The sequence below is a fragment of the Anticarsia gemmatalis genome, chromosome 13, assembly GCF_050436995.1.
Source record: "Anticarsia gemmatalis isolate Benzon Research Colony breed Stoneville strain chromosome 13, ilAntGemm2 primary, whole genome shotgun sequence".
Classification (NCBI taxonomy): Eukaryota; Metazoa; Arthropoda; class Insecta; order Lepidoptera; family Erebidae; genus Anticarsia; species Anticarsia gemmatalis.
Genome location: NC_134757.1, coordinates 3,267,288 through 3,291,495, shown reverse-complemented (window position 1 = coordinate 3,291,495; position 24,208 = coordinate 3,267,288). Strand labels below are relative to the sequence as shown.

At 34.6% G+C, this 24,208-nt stretch overlaps 1 protein-coding gene across 2 annotated transcripts in view; it reads right to left on the bottom strand.

The window, feature by feature from the left end:
- Nucleotides 1–22,086, bottom strand: part of LOC142977829 (kin of IRRE-like protein 3) — a 108,700-nt gene extending 86,614 nt beyond the window's left edge. For both annotated transcript variants that reach the window (XM_076121924.1, XM_076121925.1), the window contains exon 1: nucleotides 21,678–22,086. In XM_076121924.1, coding sequence (XP_075978039.1) covers nucleotides 21,678–21,741 — 64 coding nt within the window. In that variant the 5' untranslated portion in view covers nucleotides 21,742–22,086. The remainder of the gene's footprint in view (nucleotides 1–21,677) is intronic.
- Between the last annotated feature and the right edge of the window lie 2,122 nt (nucleotides 22,087–24,208).

The window sequence follows — 24,208 nt, the reverse complement described above, 5'->3', positions numbered from 1 at the left end:
CTTTTAATTTTAATGAATTAAATATTCATAAAAGCTTTTTACGCGATAGTTATGAAAATTCATTACTTTGACCGCTGCAATCTGTTCCGCGTCCATATGGAATGCTTTGTATCACATTGCCTGGGGGAGTGCGCATTCTTTCCAAATTAAAAGTGCTCTATATGCTAATCTGACGTACATAGACACAGTACTCCGTCTTTGTGCCCTCATTATCCTACAAACATGTGTATTTAATTATGCAATGACGCGACTGAACCGTTAATTACATTGTTTAAAATACAACCGTTTTTTCGAAATTACTTCTTACTTAAATTACTTAAAGTAAACTATTTATCTTTAATCAATATTATAAGTGTTTCAGTCAGTCTGTCTTTATGCCTGTAACGTTTTCACAACTAAAATGATTTTGACGAAATTTTACATTAAGGTAGTTGAAAATACGAAACTGAACATAGGCTACTTTTTCTTCAAAAATCAACCTCCAAATCCGTTCCTCTAGTCAAAATACGTTTCTAAGTACTTTATCGAGTATTATAGAAACCATTAATATCATTTTAGCACTGATTTATTACTTCTCAAAGTCTAGCCGAGTGTAAGCTCAATGAATCATATTCGGCCTTATTCTAGAGGCGCCTCGCTGACGTAATGTGGACTGATCCGAACATAATCACCAAGATAATTACTAAGCGTATTTCTCTGTTCGTCGATCGAGCTCTTCAATACCACCCTTAATCATGACTGCACTGATTGTTCATTGTTCAAACAAACTTTATTGTTAGTTTGCTCATATAGTGCTCATTTACATTTATAATGCAGATCTGTATGACAAGACGTATGGATGTGAATGAGGCGAGGGAAGTTTGTAAGGATTGTTGCAAGTAGCGTTTTTTGGTCTCTGCCTACCTCTGTCGGAAAAAGGCTTATATTATGTAAGTATTTAATAATCTGTCCGAACGCAGAGCCTGATTGTAGAGGAAGATTTCTATTTCTTTTCACAATTTAAATAATCACAATTAAATTTTAGGTAATTTCTCTAAATACTCGAGAAGTGCCTATACACAAATTAACGTCAATTTATCTATTTTGGAATATGTCTCGTCGTTTACACACAGCTAAGTTTATCAAAGTGTAATGTAAAGATTAGCCTAGTATTACAAACTACATTTCAGAGTACCTGAGAACCCACGATCTCAGCACTTGATCACTTTAGTCCTTAAGTGGAATGAAGGCCTGATTACTCGTAATTTCCGAAACGATGAGTGAAATCTGCCCGTATTTGAACAACCTGGGGGACGATACCCTTTTCATTCCCCAGCGAGAGGGGATCAGAAATGGGCTGTTGATGATGACAAATATATACTCTCCAGTCATTATAATGTATTTAAACTTATGGTTGAACATCAGGTAGTTACGATTGATTGATTAATTTTGCAGATTTCATTTCGAAGCTGCAGACATTTGTTGCATTGCATATACATACTTTGGATTTACGACAGCGCCGGTACAATGAATCCCAGTGTTATAAATGTATGAACAAAGTCTATAAAAATATATTGCGTGGTCGCAACTGTATGCTTTTTCATTTTCAGTCGGAAAATCTCTTCGATATTAGTTTCTGTCCTCTTTGATTTCTGTATAAAAATGACATATAGTTTAAATTGTTGTTCGTTCATATTTTTACTATTTCTCACAAAGGGATATGAAGCTTTTGGAATGTAATATAAACCAAATACGGGTCGGCTGCACCACACACATTTTTCATGAATAGTCATTTCGCGGAACGAATAAAGCTTGATTTTTCGGAAACTAACACATGAGTCTCTAACATGAAAGTAGGTTGAAGCACAGCAAGCTTAAAATATAATAAAGACGAATAAATAAAACTCTGGAAGGTAATATATTCTGTAATAAGATACAAATACAGCAATATACAGAAACTAGATACAAAACGTTGATACTTGAAACTCGGTATTTCGATAGATCGCTATCTGCCCAACTCCGTACTGAATAGGGATTCCATATTCTCCAAATACCTAATATTTCAGATTACTTTGCATCCATGCGTAAGATTAGGAGGAAATAGGTGGGCTGGTAGACGACCCGTGAATAAATACGTATCTACGAAAATATTGTAAAAAATGCTTGTTTATTTTGAGAGTAGTCGCAAAAAGTTTGGCGGTTGGATCGTTTCACCACTGTTGTCACGGGCTGTTAGTAATTCAGGTAATATTGACGCAGAAGGCCGCTACGGGTCAACTGTCTAAAGTAAATCACGATTTACTGAATAAGCCGTCGTGCTGGCTGTCTCGTTAATTTATCATTTCGTAGTTTTTACTTGAAGAATATTAATCTCATTAGAGCCCGAGACAGTTTTAAGTCCACTGCCGTTAGTGAAAAATTTACATAATGTACGAATCTTGTAAGTGTATTTTAATTTTTCTTAACTAATTAGTGTATGAGATTTTAATTTTAGAGTTTCTGTAACATTTTTCGTCTGTGATTAATGTTTCTTCATGATAACGCTCCAGAAATTATTCACTACCTAATTTAAACATAAAACCATCCTTTCGATTCCTCATCTCCTTTTCTAGATTAATACTACTCTCGTTTAAAAAAAGCAGTTGTAACTTGTATCACGCCACAACATACGTATGTCCACATGCATTAAGTGTTTAAGTAAACAAGAAACAAACACTTTGCACAGCTCCTTGTTCCTGTGGGCACCCGCAGCGTACGGGAGGATATTGCAAACATAAATCACTAACACAAACAAACAAATGTGGGGACCGCGTACATATTTTTGTAGTACTTGAAACCACATTTGGCAACCGGTAGTATATACTTGATTGAGCTGCTTGAATATTGAACAGTGGTGCTTACTGTTCGTAATGTATCGAAGTTCGCCAGTTTTGGATTCAGTGAACGGTTTCGGTTATCCTTTAAAGCAGTTTAATGTGTCTCTCGGTTGCAGATAGTTGTTTTGGTGCGATTTTTTTCAACGTTAAATTTTAAAATGAATTATTTTAATGATTCACTTTTATGATTACGTAAAAAAGCAAAATAGTCACAGTATGATGTGCTGATCTTCTTTTTTTACGATGATTAAACTGTCAAAGTTCTTTCTCGAAAGAGTAATCTGACGATGGGAAGATGTGATAATGAAAAGAGAATAGTTGTGTAAAGACGGAGTGTCTTTCTGTTTTAGAGTTTTATATTTTAAATCGTGACAAGTGAAATGCGAGCTATATTAGCTTGCATTTCTCAGTAAATTACCTGCACGTTTCAAAGACTTTGCATAATTAAATCAAATTGTCTGTGTCCGAAACAAAATCCGGATCTTCTTGTGTTTGATTACTACCACGTTTAGTGTTTGTAGTTTAGCGTTTGCAACTCAGTAAAAAAAATTAAAGCGCCCATATTTAGTTGCTCTCACCGGTCGGTAAACGATCTGTGGGTTAAGCAACCCTTGGCGCGGTCAATCCGTAGATGGGTGACCGTATTTGAACTGGGCGTCTCCGTGGTTCAGAGGGCACGTAAAAAGCCGGTCCCGGCTGTTGTCTACTAAGATAATAGTCGTTAAGCCATGTCAAAGGCCTCTCGGGCGGCTCTTTGACATTAGGTTGACCACTAACAATACGACAAATGAAAGGAAATGAGTTTAGAAAAAATCAATCTTTTTGTTTGATACTCTTAGTTCACGTCTGAAGGATTTACCCCCGGTTTCTGAGGTACATTTAGCGGTGGTTTATCTATTCAATAGCGTTTTTTATATGAGTTTAAACACTATTGAATAAATTAACTACCGCTAAATGTACTCAAAAACCGGGAGTTAGAGGTTCCAGAAAAGTATAGTATTTATGAATACAGTTTATTGTTCCGATCGCACAATCATTCACAACAGTGTTTACCACACTCACTCAATGGAAATGGCTAACGATATCCAAGTTCAGTGATTCGCTGGACTTCACCAATTTACATACGAGATGTAGGTCATAAATCAGCTATCGCAAGAGCACACACATTTATCCAACGAATATGAAGTACTAACATTATAAGAGGAGAGTTTTCCATTTGACCTGATTCGTTCGAGTTAAGCTTCGAGAATAGTTCGAGTTGTACATTTTTACGTTAGAGATTATCGAACGAACTTTCTGCATAGTTTGTTTTGCACCGTTTCGTTTTAATTCGGGAATATTCCGTTAAGCTTCTGTTTCGAAATATGATTCGATATTTTCGTCTCTGCTATCGATACTCCTCTTTTCATTTACGTTTCTTTCATTTTTCCGCGTGTGTCTTTCTATTACGATTTACGGCTGAACTATTGAACAGATTGAGCTGAAATTTGGAACAACTTTACAATTTGTGGAAGTACCATTAGGTTTTCTAAAAAAAACCACGTGATTTTTAAATTGTCCTCTTGTGTGGTGTTATAAAATAGAATGCAGGAATTTACGCGAATATGCATTTTTACCTTTGGATCATCAGTCACAATGCGACGGATCGACGAATGCGAGTTGAAATTTGGCTAAAAACGATTTTTGATCAATTCTATCCCCACGATGAAAATTTGTTTTAAAAACAGTCTTAAGACACAAATCACACGAACAAAGTCGCGGGCAAAAGCCATTTTAATATAAAAGTGAAAATATATTCCCAACAGTATGTCAAACACTCTCGCCGGCTATCACATGGCATCAAATAACAATAACAGCTTGTACAAATATCATTGTTGGTTGCGCGCGAGTGCATCGCGCGGTATGCGATAATTGCGACCGTGAGAATGATCCTGCGCACTTTTGTTACTTCGCAGAAATACTCGACCCCTTGACCACGGCAGGATTCATTTTACAACTAGTTTATGAGTATAGTACCGTAATATTTGTATAAAATACTGGCTTGTCTCCTCCCTTGGATAATACCCCTTATCACTCGATTTAATTTTGAAATTAGTTTGTGCTTGAGGTACAGCCTACACAGTATCTAGAAAACTACGAAACTACTACATCAGAACTAAAAAATAGTAGCTTATAACCTTCTCTAAGATATAGCTTATCGCCCTGTCAAATGCTATTCAAATCGGTTCAGCCGTTTCGACAAGAATAACACAAGGACACATTTTTGATAACATTAAATTAAGTACGTATTAAATAGGTTCAGCCATTTTGTCGTAAAATAAGGACAAACAGACACATTTTCAGTAAAATTAAATATTTTTTCAGAGTATGTATAGCACGTATGTATAATATAGAAGTGTGGATATGTACTGTAGCTAGTTAGCCTAGTAGTATGTCTGGAATACTAAAGAAGCCTGAGTTCAGTCTTACTTCTGACTTATGTAATTGATTTTGTGAGACAGCCAAAAGCCAAATTGCCATCATAAATATGTCTTGAAACCTACAGAGCACGTATTCGCTTACTGCATCCTAATGAGGACTACAATCATAACTTTTGTAAGAAAAAAAGATTCCGACGCATTGAAAACCTCTTATTTTTCCGAAGTCAATTTAAATAAAGTATGGAAATGATCCGATTAAATTACTCGTTGCATAACAAGCTTGAATTTCTAGAAAGCATTGTATCGGATTTATAATTTTTTTGCATAATTTCAGCGCTTCTAATCAGAAATCCAATGAAATTATTTCTCAAGAATCTCACCAACGCTTATCTCTTACACAATCATAATTCGATGCGCGCATGCTAATTATACTCTATCGTCCATCGTAACAACAATTTAAAAAGTATCAAATCGTGCAATGGCCTTTACAAAATGTATACCGGATTTAGTGTGAAAATGGAAAAGACGGTAAAAAATTTGTAGAGTCGGGTACACAATTCTCTCTGATTGCCTCGCTTGAACTAGGAGAGCTGTATTTGTACTCTTTCATATTTTAAAAGTACGTCACAGTACATGTACAACATATTTCACGATTCGACGCACGGATACAGAGTTTCGGCTTTTGGTGGCATTCTTCAAAAGGAATGGAAGGAATTGTAACTTAATTTCTTTTTGCTGACATTTTTTGTGCATTGTGATACAAATACTGCTTTGTGCTTAGTTTGAGCTTTCGTGATTAAATTACGATTCTGTAGATTAAAAGTGTGGGTGCGTGTATTTTTTTCCTTGTTCTGTAGGAGCAGAAAACAACTAAAAATCGTGTTCACTACCACTCTTGTCTACCAGTGGACTGTTATAGAATGATTGTGAATGGTGCCGTAGAAACGGCTACATAATCTTACGGCCAGTTAAACTACAACATCGGTTAGCTATCTGTTTGTGCTCCTAGCGGTCACCGTAGGAACTATTTCTGCAGCAGCTCGATTCTTTACTACTATCGACTACCGACAACCCGCTAGCTATCGAGAAATTTTACACGAAAATCTGTTTAGCGCCTCTACCGGGCTCTGTAAGAACTATTTTGGCAGTGAATTTTAAATGTCAAACTCTCGATACTCGACAGTACCAACTGTAGAGAATTGCGCAACTAAATATTTTAATTGTCAACTGTCGATACTCGATAGAACTGACTGTATCTTCGAAAATATATGTACCTATATGAAAATAGCGCTACTAGGTCAGTAATAACAAATGAAATTTCGTTAAACTACCTTTTAGTTTTATAATTTAGAATGAAAGACAAACTAAACCGCTGATCGCGAGTATATAAACGTTCTCCATGATTAATCGTATTTGTGACAGTTTGATCAATTCCTAGGAAATATTTTCCGTAGTCGTGGCTTCTACTTAAACAAATTGTATTTCCATCCGATTGTATCTGATTTAAACTTGAAACCTATTATAGGAAGATTAATAGTGTTTTTCAAAGCTTATATAGAGTATACTTATTGATAAACAACCACTTACAATGTTTTTCCGTCGCTCTGCCCAAGATTATTTGAGTCTTTAGACTTACTCTTTTCCAGAAAGAAAATAATTTATTACCTAAATTTTATCCACGTCGACTCAACCGTTTTGTTGTTATAACGGAACACATTTAAAATGTACTGAAAAATGGTTCCTCCAGCGACCGCTTGAGATGCTGAGTAATTTTTCATATAGCCTAACCGGTTGCCGATTGTCGTTAGTAGTAGCGAATCGCGCTACTGCATTTATGATATGAATAGGATTTTTTTTAAAGATTAATCCCGCACTAAAAATTACTCTTGTGTCGCGGGGACTTTACAAACATACAAACAAAGGACACAAAGCACAACTAGACCCGAAACAATTATTTGTGGATCGCACAAATAATCGTTGCGTGTGGGAATCGAACCCGACGACGACGCAATTGTATCGGCATGGCCACCTAAACCACTGCGCCACAGAGGCAGTCAAAATATTTTGAAGGTATTGATTTCCGTATTTCTCGTTTGGTAAGTAATTACAAACATTGCATGAGTGACCGTTATGTTCAAACATCGATCCATAGAGTAGGAAAAAAATAATATTTTACTCTATGCCCCGCGGGAACTACAACCTTCTTGGTAGGGTAAAAAACTGTTTATGTCCCAGCCAGTGACAGAGGTTGCTTTACAATATTACTTTTTATGCTGTGATTAATATAAGTATACATTACCATCTATTATAAATGGTACAACTATTTTATATTAAGTATATTAATGCTATGAAATGGACTTCCATTAGTTGATGCATTAATATAAAATAATAATATGTTTTTATAAGACTGCGGCAGAATTAATTTATTAAATGAACTGTAAGTTCTACTTTAGTATTTTAACTCGAATACATTATTTAATCCATATACTTTTTATCCCCGTTGAAGATTGTCTCGATATTTTTAGATTCTTCCCTAGTAGTAACACTAAACTAACCTAATTAACTAACTAGTTAACTCTAACTAATTAACTAACTTAACGTAAATCTAAAAAAATAGATACATCAATAACAATATCGGGTATATATGTGAAAGTCTGTCTATTACGCTAGCAAGACTAAACTGCTCAACCGATTTTGATGAAATTAAGCATAGAGATAGCTGAATCAGGGTCTCCAGCTTCGACATCTTTCACGCGCTATATATCGATATATAGCGCGTCGCTTTTTGTAGAAAAGAATAATATAAGTAATAATATAAATATTTTAAACAAATAAAAAAAGTTAATTTATGTATCTGTATGTATTGTATGTAATATTAGTATAGTAAAGTAAAAAAGATATTTTTCGAAGCATACAAAGCCTAAATCCGCTAAATATAGGTCATGTAACATCGGGTAAAGCCTATTTTATCATTCCCGACACAATAGGTTTTTTCGTTGAGCGGCCATATTAGAAACAATATCGCCGTCAGTCTTAATACAAGTCAAAACTTTGTGATTTAATAAAAACAAAGTATTTTTCTTGTAACATTATTGCGAGATATATTTTTAAAGGATTTTTACCAGTAGCGCTATTCTCTACACTCGGTACTGTCGAGTATCGAAAATTTGACACTTGCAAATGTACTGCCAAAATAGTTCGTGCGACGCCTGTTAGGGGAGCTGATTAGATTTTCATATAAAATTTCTCGATAGCTAGCCGGTTGTCGGTAGTCGATAGTTGTAGAATCGAGCTATGACTATTGACTGGTCTATTTGATATAGACCTTATTTAATAATTAAAAATATCCGATGCTCTTTTATTAAAATACATGACAATTAACTGTCATGGTTTATTCATACTCGTGGCCCTGCTCGCAGATAGAGTAACCTATATTCTATTCGAGGTCTATCACCTTGCCAAATAGTATGCGTATTAGTTCAGCAGTTTTGACATTAACGAAAGACAAACAAACACAAATAACATTTTAATAATATTAGATTTCCAAGTTTGAGCTAAGTTTAGGTATGTTCTCTGTTAAATGCTAAATATTGAAATATTATTTTACCTTGTACACTAAAAGAGTATATTAATTTTAATAAGGAAAGCTTAAACAACTGCACATCACATGGCTCTATTGCTGAAACTGAAACGATTACAAAGGAAAGCGCTCTAGACTGACTCTATCTCGTATAGGGGATTATAGTGAAGATACGGTCGCTAGCTCTCTACAATAGAGAACCAAGACTCTTGGAGACTAAACCCAAATACCTATTGAAAAATACTAACGTAAATATTAGCAATAAAGACTAATGTAAAACAGCAATTTCGAACGAAATACTTTTTCAATTTAAATGAGTTTTTACGTAAACATCAAATAATCTATGTATATAAGTACTCTCAATGTTTTCATTTACCAATAATCATCAAAGATAAATAAACCCTTTAATTCAGTCAAAATAATCCAACATTTATGAAAAGGTATAAATAAAACATTCATCTCTTTGCCGTCAACGTTGGTTTATTCTACCTTCAGTTGCGTTCTCAATAACGTACATAATATCTCTTAAATCAGAGTATTTTTGGGTTACAATACGCAGGTATATTTAACCTGAAAATACGTCAAAATAACTTTGTCAATAAATTCGGTCACGTACCTTTGTCAACGCGCGTTGCTACTCCGATCAAAACATAAGGAAAAAAGTAAAGGTTAATAAAAAAAAGTAAGTCAAGGCTTCGAAGGCCAGGGTTTTTCTTTGTCAACACATCGGTTTAAAATTTATTTTCTTGTTAAAAACTTTTTACTACATTTTCTAAAGAATGTCGTTAAGATATAATAGGTATAGCGTGAGCCGGGTCAGACTTTTTAATAAAATTGAGAGACTAAAGAAAATGTGAGGAAGTTTTTGGTGACTAAGTTGTGCCTCTAATCTTGCCTGCTTTAAATTACCTCGCAATCTTCAAGATTAAATACAATTTTATAGTTGAGCAAACTTTTATACTTCTCTGTTTTTTAGTTTCTCAATCACTCTACAAACAAACTAATGAAGTTACTATACTATAAGTACAGACAAGATTAGAAATCAGAGGAAAGTCGGTAATAGCCTCGCATATTGCTTGCAATCTACCTACTCCTTTGAGACTAACATACGTTATAAAATTCTAACATCTAAATCGTTTCTTTCATAAGACTAGACTGTAACATAAGACTACAAATAACGTATTCGTATTTTTATTTTCCGTCAAACTTTATAACCATCGTAAATCTATATCTATACTAATATTATAAAGCTGAAGAGTTTGTTTGTTTGTTTGATGGTTTGTTTGTTTGTTTGAACGCGCTAATGCTAGGAACTACTGGTCCGATTTGAAAAAATCTTTCAGTGTTAGATAGTCCATTTATCGAGGAAAGTTAAAGGCTATATATCATCACGCTACCATCTATAGGAGCAGAGTACCAGTGGAAAATGTAACCCATTCTCTCTTATGTGACGCAAGCGAAGTTGCGCGAGTCAGCTAGTAAATAAATATACCCGGTATAAATATAACGTTCACCCCTAATCCGAGTTTTCGTAAATCCGTAACAAATACACAAAACTTTATACCTCGTTCGGCACCAGGTGCTGCCGTATTCATTTAATTAACTAATACACTAAAGACTTGAGAGTTGTAATGCCTTTGTTAAACACGGTGAGGATTTGCGCTGTCACATCGTACGGCCAATGATCGTGCTCGGGTGCCAACATCTCGCTATGATGTCTGCACTAGTATTTGGCGGACTAACACTGCAGATATACTCGCCAAATGGACATGAAATATGCATTGATGATTGTAATCAAATATACATGTTGATTTGTAGGCAGTTGAATAAGCCGTCTTAGATCGCTCTAGTTTACTACTTAACTGTATGTAGGTATCTTTCATCTTAAGACAGACATAATTTAACGCAACGCTGCCGGTTTCTAAGATCTCTCCCGCGCAAAGGTTTCCTTTTGTCTTATTATATATTAAATAAACATAAAATATTTATGGCTAAATAAGAAGCATAGCTATTGATCTTCCGTGAACGAAGTTCCCGAGAGAGTGTGAGTGACCGATACCCGATGCCCGCAAATAAAACGTACCAATAACTTCAAATTAATTAATATCCGCGATTATATTTCGTTGTATAAAGCATCGTAATTCATCCGAAAATTAATTTTAAGTAAATACGATAATCAGAACGGAATGAGTTTTGCAATGAATTAAAATATTCCGATCATATTTCAATTTGTAATTACATCATGAAATTATCGTGGCAGTGTGTTCTCGACGTTTATTGCTTTACCAACGGGTAAAGAAAAAATAGGTTATTTTTCGATTTAAAATGTTCAATTAAAACGCAATAGCTTTGAAGTCTTTAGCACTAATAGGTTCACAAATTGGCGTATGTCCTCGACTGTGAATGGACGACCCTTTCTCTCGCCTGAGGGTCTTAATGGAAATAAGGACTTGTGAATCTAATGAAGGGAATCGTTTGCCTCCCGCTGATTCGCAATATCAGTCTCCAATCACTCTGGAGTGGCAATTTTATACAAACATTGTAAACTATTAGCGTACTCAAGATATCGTGTTATTCTCAGATAAATATTTATTCAAACCTGCCCGAGAATGCAAGACCTAGGTAAACTGGGATTTATAGGAAAAATTGTTGGATTTAACTCTACTTCTACACGGAAGGGAACGAAGCCAACTTTATTTAACTATGAAGTAACTGGCATGCTTTAATCCATAAGTCAAAAGACCGATAAGCATCAAAATTTAAACGTTCCTGTCTAAACCATTCATCTTAATCTTTATCTTGGTCATGATCACGAGTAATATTTCTCAGCCGCCTAATGAAGCGGTAAGACTGAGGTGTGAAAAATACCATCTTCCGCACTTACAAATGATATTAATAGCGTTATAAATCTCCATAAGATGGCTCAAGGGTAATTAATTGATACTTAAAAGCTATGCGATGTTCAAATAAATGTTTAATGCTCACTCAGATAAATGGGAACAGAGTAAATTGAAAAAGTCATTTAAAAACGCAGTTATATTTTTTTTAATCTAATAAAAAATATGGTGTTGCAATTTAAAATCCATCCGCGTAATTCGGTATACTCGAATAAATATGGAGGTGAGCGAAATGTTAAAAAATAAGTGATGTTTTAGTCGATTTTGAATAAATAATAAGGCATTGCAAGGCATTTGCATAATTAAGTAGCGTGTTGCTGGCTGGTGCTCGAAATTGGTCAAGCGTGTGTTGTTCACACGGTTCAGGTATTATAAACCCGCCTTTAGCCATGTTGCAGTTTTTAATACATCCTGCTTATAATAAGCATTCCATTTTGTCATTTTCAATATTTACTACGGTGACTGTTAATCATTAATTCGCATGAGTTTACCGTAATGAGGTTAATGATATAATCATAAATGCATAAATATGTAAATGTTATAAGCCGAGATATTAAGTGATTACCTACATTGTACTGCTATTGCACGTTTGGGTATCTTGTAATAATGTTAGATTGCGTTCTCTCACTTTAAATTGCTAGTCCTCCTGCATTTTGAGTACATTATGCTAACACAAATTACTTTTTCATTGCATTTATTCGCTAATTGCTACAAAAACTGACTGAAAATTGTAGGCGAATGAAGTTTACAATCACATTAGGAAGCTGGATATTTTGCAACGACACAATTACTGCAATGAAATAGCGTTATTTGACGAAATACCTACTGGCTGTCTAGCACAATACAAATTAAATACCGAAGATTGAATATCAGACATAATTGAAATTTCTGGAATACTAACATACAAGAAATACATTGTATTGAGTAATTGAAGTCTCGGCTGAGTAATACTGTAGTAGCATTTCCAATTAAACGTCACAAGTTTCTAGGAAAACGTACTCGAATATACGCACGGAGGCTCCCAGAGTAATAAGCCTGGGTATCACTTGGAAATCGATTTAAAACTATCGGGTAGAAGTGCCGAGAAAACAAACTAATAAACATCGTGTTTTTACAGAGTACGCCTTCAGAACATATTGATCGGAATCTTGGGATAAAAACAATCTACTTGGTGTACAACGAATAAACTTAGTTTGTTATCTGCGAACAAGTTTGCGGCCTATGCTGCAGTTTTCATAATCTGACGTGCTGTAAAACACTATCGAACTTTTGTTCTCTACTTTATTCTTGAAACGTTTGCTATTTTCAGAGCGAACATTCTTACAAATTAATTTTCAGTTGCGGCCAAAAAGCGATCCACAAAAATATCGATTTATAATATTTTTGACTTCACAAATGTAATATTCTTCACCCATTGTTAGACATTTCGACTATAGGACTAGACTGCAATAAAATAACCGTACATTGTGAAGCGGCTAATACACCATCATTCTGAAATTATAAATCTAGTCTCAACTACAAAATAAAACAGCAAACAGCCCTTGATGAAAAGAGAGCTAATGAGCACATCTTACCGTGCCATCAGTCCTGCCTACTCCGCAATATTTTATAGGATGAAGCTGCAATCAAGGCATGCGGCATTTTATACGCAGGCTTTTCGAATTCAGCAAAATATTGGAGCTGTATATAAAAGTTTTTTACTACATCGTTTTATGACTCCTTGTCTGGAAGACCTAAACGGCAATAAGAAAAAATCTATCAAGATTGAACTAGATTTTTCGCTGTATAGGTAAAACCTGCGTCTTGGCCAACCGACCTCGATAAATCTCAACAATTTTATATCAAAATTGGATAAAATATATGAATGCATGGAATAGGAATATAGTACTAGCATACTGTTTTATATTTGTAGTAACTTTTCCAAAAAGAGATTGACTGAAACTCATTTATTATATTAGAAGCTTTCGAAACGGTAAAATGGTGCAGTCGTACTTCAATGACATTTATGATTTATTACTATAATATGCCTCTTCATATTATCATTATAGTAGGCCACTACAATATTTATAGTGAAAACATGAACAGAAACAGCACTAATCAATACGGATTACGAATTCAGGTACTCTACACATAATACTGTCCTTGCAACCTTCATTGTGTGGTTGAACCGGGACAACGTAACCCGAGATGATTTTGTTAAGCATTCACGTCCAAAAAGCAATTATCAAGCGATCCTTTTGAGAATTTAATTACATTATAATTTCATTTTGACCTTCGTGGTACCTCATTAAAGAACTATTATACACTAACACAGTCTCACTAAAAAAACATCGTATATAATTTGTTATGCAGTATTTTGTCACTTTCAATCAATTTCGCAACTGTATATGAATGTAAAAGACAAAACACTGTAGAACTAAAGAGCTATCTCGTATCTCAGTTGACAACTATTTGAAAGCCCCTATATTGTACATTGCTTTCTACCTTAGATTGTAGTGATTTACACGTTACGTCAAAGCAGCAATGTACTAAATAGTGACTATCAATTTGACATACACTAGTTGTCAACTGAGATACAGTGCTTACACGTTTACTAGTTTAATAAGCCTGTAAAAAACTCACGAGCGACTTATAGACTGTAGGAAATAAATCCAATCCATTAGGTTAAATCCTTGTTCAATTGAACTCATTAACGTAAATCCGCGCCAGTATCGAGTTGAATGAAGTAAAATAAACTCACACGACGGCCATAGTATTGAGTATTAAGACTGAGCAATATCGTTTGAAAGCCTACGATCTGCAGTGGATTAACTGATGCACATTGCGCAACTGTTCAGAGAGGGCGATTTCCTACTGTCGACTATCGACAACCGGCTAGCTATCGACAAATTTTGCATTAAAGCTTGCTAATAGCGCCTTCAGCGAGTGCTATTCGAAGTATTTTTTTGTAGATAGTACCCATTGTAAATAATCGAGCTACTGTACCATGAGTCACATACAGATGGCACTATCGAATATCGATAGCTTGACATTTAAATGTACTGTAAAAATAGTTCCTACAACGCACGCTAGTGGCACTGATTTGTTTTTCATACAGAATTGTTCGATAGCTAGCCGTTTCTCGATAGTCGATAGTGGTAGAGATTGGCGCGAAAGGAGTTCATCCATATTTTTTTATGCGGCTGTCGATAGTCGAATATGGTAGAGTAGTGAATCGCCCCTCAGAATTGAATATTGTACACTTACTTCAGAAGCTATTGGTTATTCAATGAACTATCTGTAGTGCAAACGTCTTGATGGGTTAAGCTGATTACAGCTCCATCGATATATTGATAGGTAAACTGAGTTGTAATAGTGCAGCAATTTGGTAGTCCCAAAGCTGGGCGAGAGTTAACTAGAGAAGCGTTAGGCATTTAGTCCACCACGCCGGCGAAGTGCGGATCGGGGACGTCGCATGCCTTCAAAAAAATTGCGAGGTTTAATCAGAAAGTTTTCCTTCACCGTTAGTTTAGTTAGAGTTCTTAACGTTAAAGTATTTTAATGCGTAATTTTAAACATTTTCAGTGTTCTCTCTAATTCCTTTGGAACCTCGTATCTTGTCTCGCCATTTAAAAAAATGTCAAGTAGTTTAATGTCAATTTACAGTTATTTAAATGACTGTTTACTCGCAAGTTAAAAAGCTTAGTCGGAGGTCTTACTTGGACTTTGAGTTACGTGCGAATTAAACATTAAATTTGAACTTGGCTTAACGACGTAAGTTCTTAAACGCGTGTGAAGTTGTTGGTTAATGTTGTGGACGTTAGCTGAGAGCAGTCTTTCGGAGGATGTAAATCTTCAATATCATACAGCTCGGTACACCGCTGTACTTGGATCATTCATCTTAGGATCCTATCTCGTTATTGTATCGGAATTATATCGATACTAGCCGACCCGCGCGACTTCGCTTGCGTCACATAAGAGAGAATGGGTCAAAATTTTCCCCGTTTTTGTAACATTTTTCACTGGTACTCTGCTCCTATTGGTAGTAGCGTGATGATATATGGCCTGTAACCTTCCTCGATAAATGGACTATCTAAACCTGAAAGAATTTTTCAAATCGGACAAGTAGTTCCTGAGATTAGCGCGTTCAAACAAACAAACAAACAAACAAACTCTTCAGCTATATAATATTAGTATTGATTACCAATTCTAAATATTAATGAATGGTTATAAATACAAAAGTTTCACAGTATGGATGGATGAATGCATTTATGCTTATGCAACAAAGAGTAACAAAACATACAATGACTAGAGGCTACTGACTTAGATAAAATTTGATAAGGAGATAGTTTTTAAATTGCATTAACGCTTGCTATAATTGTACCCCGGGAATTCTTTTCTCCGAAATCGCAGGCAGAAGCATGGTTCGTATAATCCTTGATTCTGTTTTTTTATTCTTTGTGTATTTTCACAATATAATATAAAACTTTTTCTTTTTTCCATATTATTTTATTCAGTGTCATAATTTCGTAAATATTTTACGATGAAACTCGTGCTGATGCTATAAATATAGATGCCGTTTTTATGGGATTCTGCTACAAAAAATCACATTCGTATAACGAAAATCTGTGATTTTTCAATCCATAGCATTTTTTAAACAGAAATAAACTGACAACGGCCGGTTTTAAGTAAGCAGAGAGAAACTAAGAGGCTATCTCTAACTTCTCTTAGGCCGCCCATTGACAATCAACAATATAATGGCGTTCTAGCTTCTGTCCGCCACGTCGTTCGCGAGAAAAGATTTCCTTAGATATCGGTGTACCAAATTTCATTAAAATAAGATCAGTCGTTGTTTCGTGAAACAGTAAGAAACATACATACCTCTATACTAAGAATCTTTGGCATTTATAAAATTAGTAGGATTGAACAATATTGTTGTCCTTATTGCGGATTATTATGGGTAATATTTTTGAAAATTTAGATATGAAATAACGTTCAATTTATTTATGAAAATTAATTGCTCAATATTATAGTAGATTCAGGCTCTAGTAAATGATTATGTTCTTAAGCACATCGCTCCTTGAATACAAAAGGGCCACAAATCGAAATCTATAAATTTTACAGGAGAGCCAAAACAAATTTTTGAAACTGTTTTTTTATAACATTTCATATATTTATTTATTAAATATAAGATGTTAATATATCATTAGATGCGTATTTTTTAGTTCTATCTTTCTACAAAATAAACTTTGTAATAGCTGTTACCTATTAAGAGAAAAAAGCATATAAGTCCCTTTTGCATTCAAAATTTGAACCAATATTATGAGAAATATGTCAAAAATTAAACACAGTTTTACAAATAAAAATGGTTAATTGTACTTTTTTGGTAAAAAAACCGTATCAAAAAGTTTAATAATAATTACTAAGTAAAACCATAACTGAATAGACCAGGAAAACATTGTATTAAACAATCTAAATTAAAAAATCTTAACTTTTTATTCAGTAAGTTAAATTATTGAGATAAACTTTGTGCGTAACTTTCATTATTTAGTCAAATTAAACATCAATCAATTGGTAACGTGACGAGTAGACTGAGTGCAGCAGGAGTATTAAAGAAATAAGATAATAGAAAAGGTTTTTGAGTTTTATAAGCTTTTATATTTAGCATTCGTGGATTATTCCAAAGCTTTTGACAGCATTACTCATTCCGCCATAGAATCATCACTCCATCCAAGTCCTACTTAAAGATACTATGTAGAATAGAACCTTCATACATCAAACTCATCAAAGCAATAGACAACAATATCATTTCAAATCCAAATAAGCGTGAAACAGGGAGACCCGCTATCTTCCAAATTATTTACCAGCACCCTCAGATAAATTTTCAGGAGCCTGGCGGTGTTATGGCAATCAAAAGCATAGTTGTAAGTGGTAAACAGTTAACAAACCATTGTTTTGTAGATGAGATAGTCCTCTTCTCTTTTTCGGCATCGGAACTCGAATCAATGCTCAAAGATCTGAGCACGGCATACCTTCAGATTGGACTGAGTAGGAACCGTACAAAAACCCAGGTTATGACCAACAACACAAAACGTAGGGTCGAGGTAGACGGGCACGTCATAGACTATGTCGACGAGTACATTTGCTAGGGCCAGATAACCTCTTTTAACAACCGACGGGACAAAGAGTTGGACAAACGTGTCACAAGTGCCTGAAAGAGATCCTGGTCCAGGAAAGAGCTAATGAAGGGTAACCTTCCACTGTCACTGAAGTGAAAGCTCGTCGACATGTTTATACCTACTACCCGTCCTTACCTACGCTACCCAAACATGGTCCCTTACGGAAAACCAGAAAGAGCCAGAGAGCGATGGAGCATAGTATATTATGCGTCAAAAGAACAGATCACGTCCGAAATTCTATACTGCGCTCCCAAACTCGCATAGCCGATGTAAGGGAGAAGACCGCCTGGCTGAAATGGAACTGAGCCGGCCACATTATACATATGCATTCGGAAAGGTGGACCCGCATATCTACCAACTGGATGCCAGAAGATGGTCATAGCAGACGCGGGAGACTTAAATGGAAATGGCGGGATGACCTAGACGCATTTGAAAAGGACTGGTCGGATCTTGCCCCTGAAAGAGGAATTTGAAAGGAAAGGGTGCCTCTTGCCTTTGCATGCATCAAAATGTATTATTTTATTTTTAAAATTGTAACGAAAACTAAAATTATTATCATGCCAAACGGTCATATTTCTGGCCTTCCCATTCGAGCACGCTAAAAATGATTATTTATTCCACAATAATTTAATGCAAAAGGGACGTATTTCAAAATATGCTACTGTTATATTACAAAATATAATAACAAATACTAGTGTTTGAATGCAAAACAGTCGTTTTCAGAAATATGGCACTTTTTTATTACAAAATATGGTAACAAATACTATAGTTAGAATGCAAAAAGGACGTTTTCCAAAATATGGCAGTTTTGTATTGTAAAACATAATTACATTAACTTGAAATTTTGCACCCAACACAGACATATTTTGGATTGTGGCACTTTTTCATGCAACTGACGAGCATTTGCGTTGAATCTCCGGGCGCAACTCACAAAGTGGCTGTTTTGCACTGACATTACCTGTCAAAGTGAGCTAATGCAAAAAGGGCAGTAAGTCAGTGCAGCCATAATATAAGCAAAAATCATGGGGGTTTTTTTTTACTATAAAATATAGTCGGTTTAGGTGTCATTTTTGCAATAAAACGATTTTCATTTTTTTTTGAGTTGTGGCCTTTTTGCATTGAAGGAGCGACATGTCAATATTTATGGATATAGGTCCAAGTTTAGTGAAGTTATAACCGTTAGTAAGCACTATAACTAAGGCGGATTTATTTTAATTGTTACTAAAACTGCTATTAGGCGAGTAAACTAGCTAGTTATTTATCATTACGACCATTGAGGGCTGGCGCTACGGAAATTATTGCTTCTCAAAACTTTGAATGTTTCTCTTCCGTTCTTGCCCGTCTATGTGGTACTTGTGTTTCTGACTTATTTTTATAGATTTGTTTGTAAGTCTAGCTTACAAGTTAGAATAGATTTTGTATAATGTAGCCTTAATAAATGTTTTTAGGCATATTTTGCGTGTAACAGATAATTGATAAAGCTACCGTATCGGTGCTTGATTTAATTTATTGAATTGTCAAATTGTAGACACAGAAGACAATAATTTGTCATGAAAATTGTTAAATTTGTATTTTTATTTACCTTTACGTGTCTGCTTTATAATGTTTATTAACGACATTATTAAAAAATTGATAATTTCTTGTAAAAAGCGTAATTTAATCTTATAACTGTAGTCTTAGTAGTCATCTGAAAGCGAACATTGTAATCGAATTATGAAACGGTGCTCCAGTTACACGTAATACTAGTGTTAAATTCGTTCAGTAAGTATAATTAGTAAGATTTATGCAATTCTCTCTTAGTTAAATATTCCAGCTCTCGATTTTTCTAGACTGCAGAGATCTTTGGAATTTTCCAAGGCACTATTTTACTTGCAGGAGATAAAATTCTAGAGTACTCGTTTTAACTCGTTTTATGTCTTTAAAGTTTTATTTTTATTAGCTTTTAATACTTTTGTTTTGTATTGTTAAATACTATGAAAATAATTGCATTTGATACGAGATATTAAGCATACTATGATTTAGGGCCGCATTTTAAATAAGATTATTAATTTTTTTTTATAGATAATATATGAAGAATCCATCGGAGACACTTGACGTTTCGGCAAACATAGCAATCTGACGATGAAAAAACAAACCGATACTAGTTAATTTTCATTTGGAGTAAAGTTTAAAAAATAATTTTAGCCTGTAACTCCACAAAAAACTTAATAAATTCTTGAAGACCTATTTATAGCAAGTAAAGAAAATGATTCATAAACTATAAATCACAATATGCATATCTAAATATACGTCTAATTACATCAAGTATACGGCGGACATTATTATCAAAACAATGTTGATTTTACGTAGCTGATTCATAGCACAATGTTTTTCTTTAATTACCTTAAGAAAACGCATCAAACTGTACTAAAAATACTATAGTAAGTATATATTTATATATCAGTGTATGAATAGACATGATACGAGAAAAGTCCCCTTCAAAAACATGAACTAACATTATCAGATAATTGAATGAAAACAAATAACCCTTCCGAATTATTCTGATTCTGAAGAACAAGGGGTGAAATCTCGAATACTCTTGTAATAAAGTAATGTTACATTATCGGCATTACGTGTCTTCCATAAAAACGGCATATTATTATGCCTGATTCATCACTTTCGGATATATGCCAAATAGACTCCGTAATACAGACAAAAACGTTGATTTATATTAGTAATATCGTTATATCTTTGGGCAAAACCATAGAGCTTGAACGTAGAACTATGTATTTAATAGATTAATAGATAAAATATATTTATTTTGAAATAAAATTAGTTCAATTCTGGAATTAGATGCAGTTCAATGGAGCCATTCATCTATTTCGGTATCCTCAAGTTAATTTAGCTACTAAGATGGTACACATTTAGTTAAGTATTGATCCTTTGCACATTGCAAAAGGTCGAAGCCCAAACATCATTTCTTAATATCAAATTGATCGTCCAACCCATCAGTGCAATACCATTCCCTATATTAAAATACAATCAGAATCAAATATTACAAAATGCTTTAGACAAGCATCTTCATGTTGTAATGCAAAATTACAGACATTATTCATACATAACATAATTCTATCGTGTTTGTATTATTTGCTTCCATGCCGTGTGTACGAAGATCGTTATCATTAAATAACCAGAGACAATGAGTGTAAAAACATTCGGCCTGCATGGTCAGGCACCGTGAGCTATGATTGTGGGGGCAAATTAATATGCCGGAAAATTTTAGGTGTACGTTGTTTAATTACGTAAGATGTGAAATAATTATGTTTTATGTTTGCTAATAATGTTAATAACGTAGAATATTTTTTGAAGTATTAATTTAATACATACGTGCTATAAATAAATACTAGGTACCTACAGTTTATGGTTGTATGTGGAAGTTAGGGCAATAATGGGTATACCGCAATACCCAGCGCTTCATAAATGGGTACCTACCTACTTAATAGGCTCACAAAGCAAATTAAATACGTTAAATAAATATTTTAAATATTAATTTAACAAAACGAAGAACAAAATAAATGTATTAAAATAATACGTAACTATTAACTTTTCAATCCAAAAATAATCGCATTATTTATATCGATCGACACTACAAATAAAATAAAATGGAGCATTTACAAAGTAACTTATAAAAGATTATGTTTATTTATTATTCTATTTACCTACTGCTTGTTTATTTCAAAAGGGCCGCAATAAAAAATAACAGCTAAATAATATTATGAGCTACTTACCGACACAAGTCGCGAAGACGAAGAAAATAAATAAATGTAATAAAAAGTCCCATCGCATCTTCATTTTTGCGTTTTATTAGTTCAAATCATCACAAACACTAACTTGAAAACACAAAAACATCCGCTACTATTTAACTACTGACAAATATTTGCGCATACTTAATTCGCCTCACAAAAAATAATAGTCACTTCACAACCACTTTATTATTTAGTCGATTATTAAATTAAAAAATCAAATTAATAAATGTTCCAAAAAGTCTATGCAATAAAAAAAACAAATGTCAAAATTTGGCGCGAACGGTCCGTGCACGCATGACGCGAGTAAAGTTCGGAATGTAGTGTGTTAAGGTACGCACACACTACGCGTTGGTGATCGACCCCACCGGAACCACAGTCGGTGGGCGCGCGACTGCCGACTCCATGTGCACCGCACCGAAACGCTGCTCCAAACCAACTTAGCATTTGCCGTTGCGTCAACCTTATTCTATAAGCAATAAAGGCTATTTTGTTTTCTATTGTTCTAATAGAGCCTACTACTAATGATAATATTCGTAGTTTTGTAGAGCGTACGCGCATAGAAATGCTGTCCCTATTGAAGGTATTGTTGCGGAAGGCGATACGAAAAACAATAGCAAGAGGATAGAGACAAAAAAGATGGCAGATAAAGACATTTGAAATTACACAGTGAAATGGAATGCGTGCTTGAATCATGAATAAAATAGCATTAACTGGCCTTTTTTATTACTCATAGCTTTTATTACCATTGAACAGTAATAACGAAATAAATGACAAATGCAACTTTTATTTCGGGAACAGTAGCTATTAATCGTGTAAGGAGTTTTGGACTGATGCCATGGGGCTATGAACCGATATCAGTTGGAGACCCGGTACGTTACTGTAAGGCTTCATCGTAAGTGGATTACCTTCTGATATTTACACGTAACGTTCATTATTTATCGTATAGTTTTAAGTTTACTTTGGCGATGTCTTCAAAAAAGGTCAGGTGCGTTACTAGCAACTGGCGGTAAGGCAAGGGAAGTTTATAAGGATGGTACCAAGTGGCGTTATTTGGTCTCTGCGTAACCATATGGGAAAAAGGCATGATATTGTATGTAGTTTTAACTTTAATTTGATTAAACTTTAGGGTGTTATGTTTGAATAGATAAACTACCACTAAACGTGCCTCAGACACCGGACATAAGTGATGTAAGTACTTGGCATTTCACTGTAGTTATGTGTATCGCGCAAATAATTGATCTGTGTAGGAATCGAATGCACAACCTCCCGACGCAATGGTATTGGCGAAGCGACGTAAACCATTGCACCACGGTGGCAGTCAAATTTTAGAGTCTTAACTATCGAAGTAGGACAATAAGTAATCATACTATATCGAAATAAACAAAGAAAGAAGGCTAAGCCACGACAAAATATTGGTGATTAAAATTTTAAATTAGTACCACAGCAGAATAAATGTCGATAAGTCCATACCTAATTGCGTTCACAGCTAATTAACACCTTACGTGAGGATTCTTATCACGTTTTATACTTGTACCTATAGCTAAGGTGCTTGATAACGTAATTAATGTTTTAAAATCAATAAGTGTTGGGTGCTACCTAGTAACAGTTTGAAGCGTCCATAGCCAGTTGCGCTCACCGGTCGGTAAACGATCTGTGGGTTAAGCAACCCTTGGCGCGGTCACTCCATAGATGGGTGACCGCATAGTGGTATTTGAACTGGGCGTGCTTCGGAGGGCACGTTAAAAGTCGGTCCCGGTTGTTATCTACCACGATAACAGTCGTTAAGCCACGTCAAAGGCCTTCGGGCGGCTTGAACAACTTTGACACTAGGTTGACCACTAACCATACGATAAGTAGAAGAAGTAGAAGTAGTAGGTAAAAGTCCTGGGTGTAATTCACAGGTCCAGGAGCTAATGCTAATAAAATAAATCCTCACAACCACCATGCGTATATAAGTTTTACATAAAACAATATTATATAGAAGTAAGAATTATATCCATTGTTACTTTTTGTGGATTGTGTATAAATATGGTGAGAAATTAACATTTTTTTTAGTGTATTTTAAAATTCTAGTTGGAAAAATTGATTTAATAGTAGCCTTAGTAGCAGGGTTTTTTAATTCTAGTTGGAATATTAGATTAGTAATAGTAGCTTTACTAAAGTGCCCGGTATATTCAAATAGATTCAGCGCCTTTATAAAATGAAAACTAAAACTGCGAATCAACAATCTATACTTACTAATCTATACTAATATTATAAAGCTGAAGAGTTTGTTTGTTTGTTTGATTGTTTGTTTGTTTGTTTGTTTGTTTGTTTGTTTGTTTGTTTGAACGCGCTAATCTCAGGAACTACTGGTCCGATTTGAAAAATTCTTTCAGTGTTAGATAGTCCATTTATCGAGGAAGGCTATACTTACTAATATTATAAAGCTGAAGAGTTTGTTTGTTTGTTTGATTGTTTGTTTGTTTGTTTGTTTGTTTGAACGCGCTAATCTCAGGAACTACTGGTCCGAT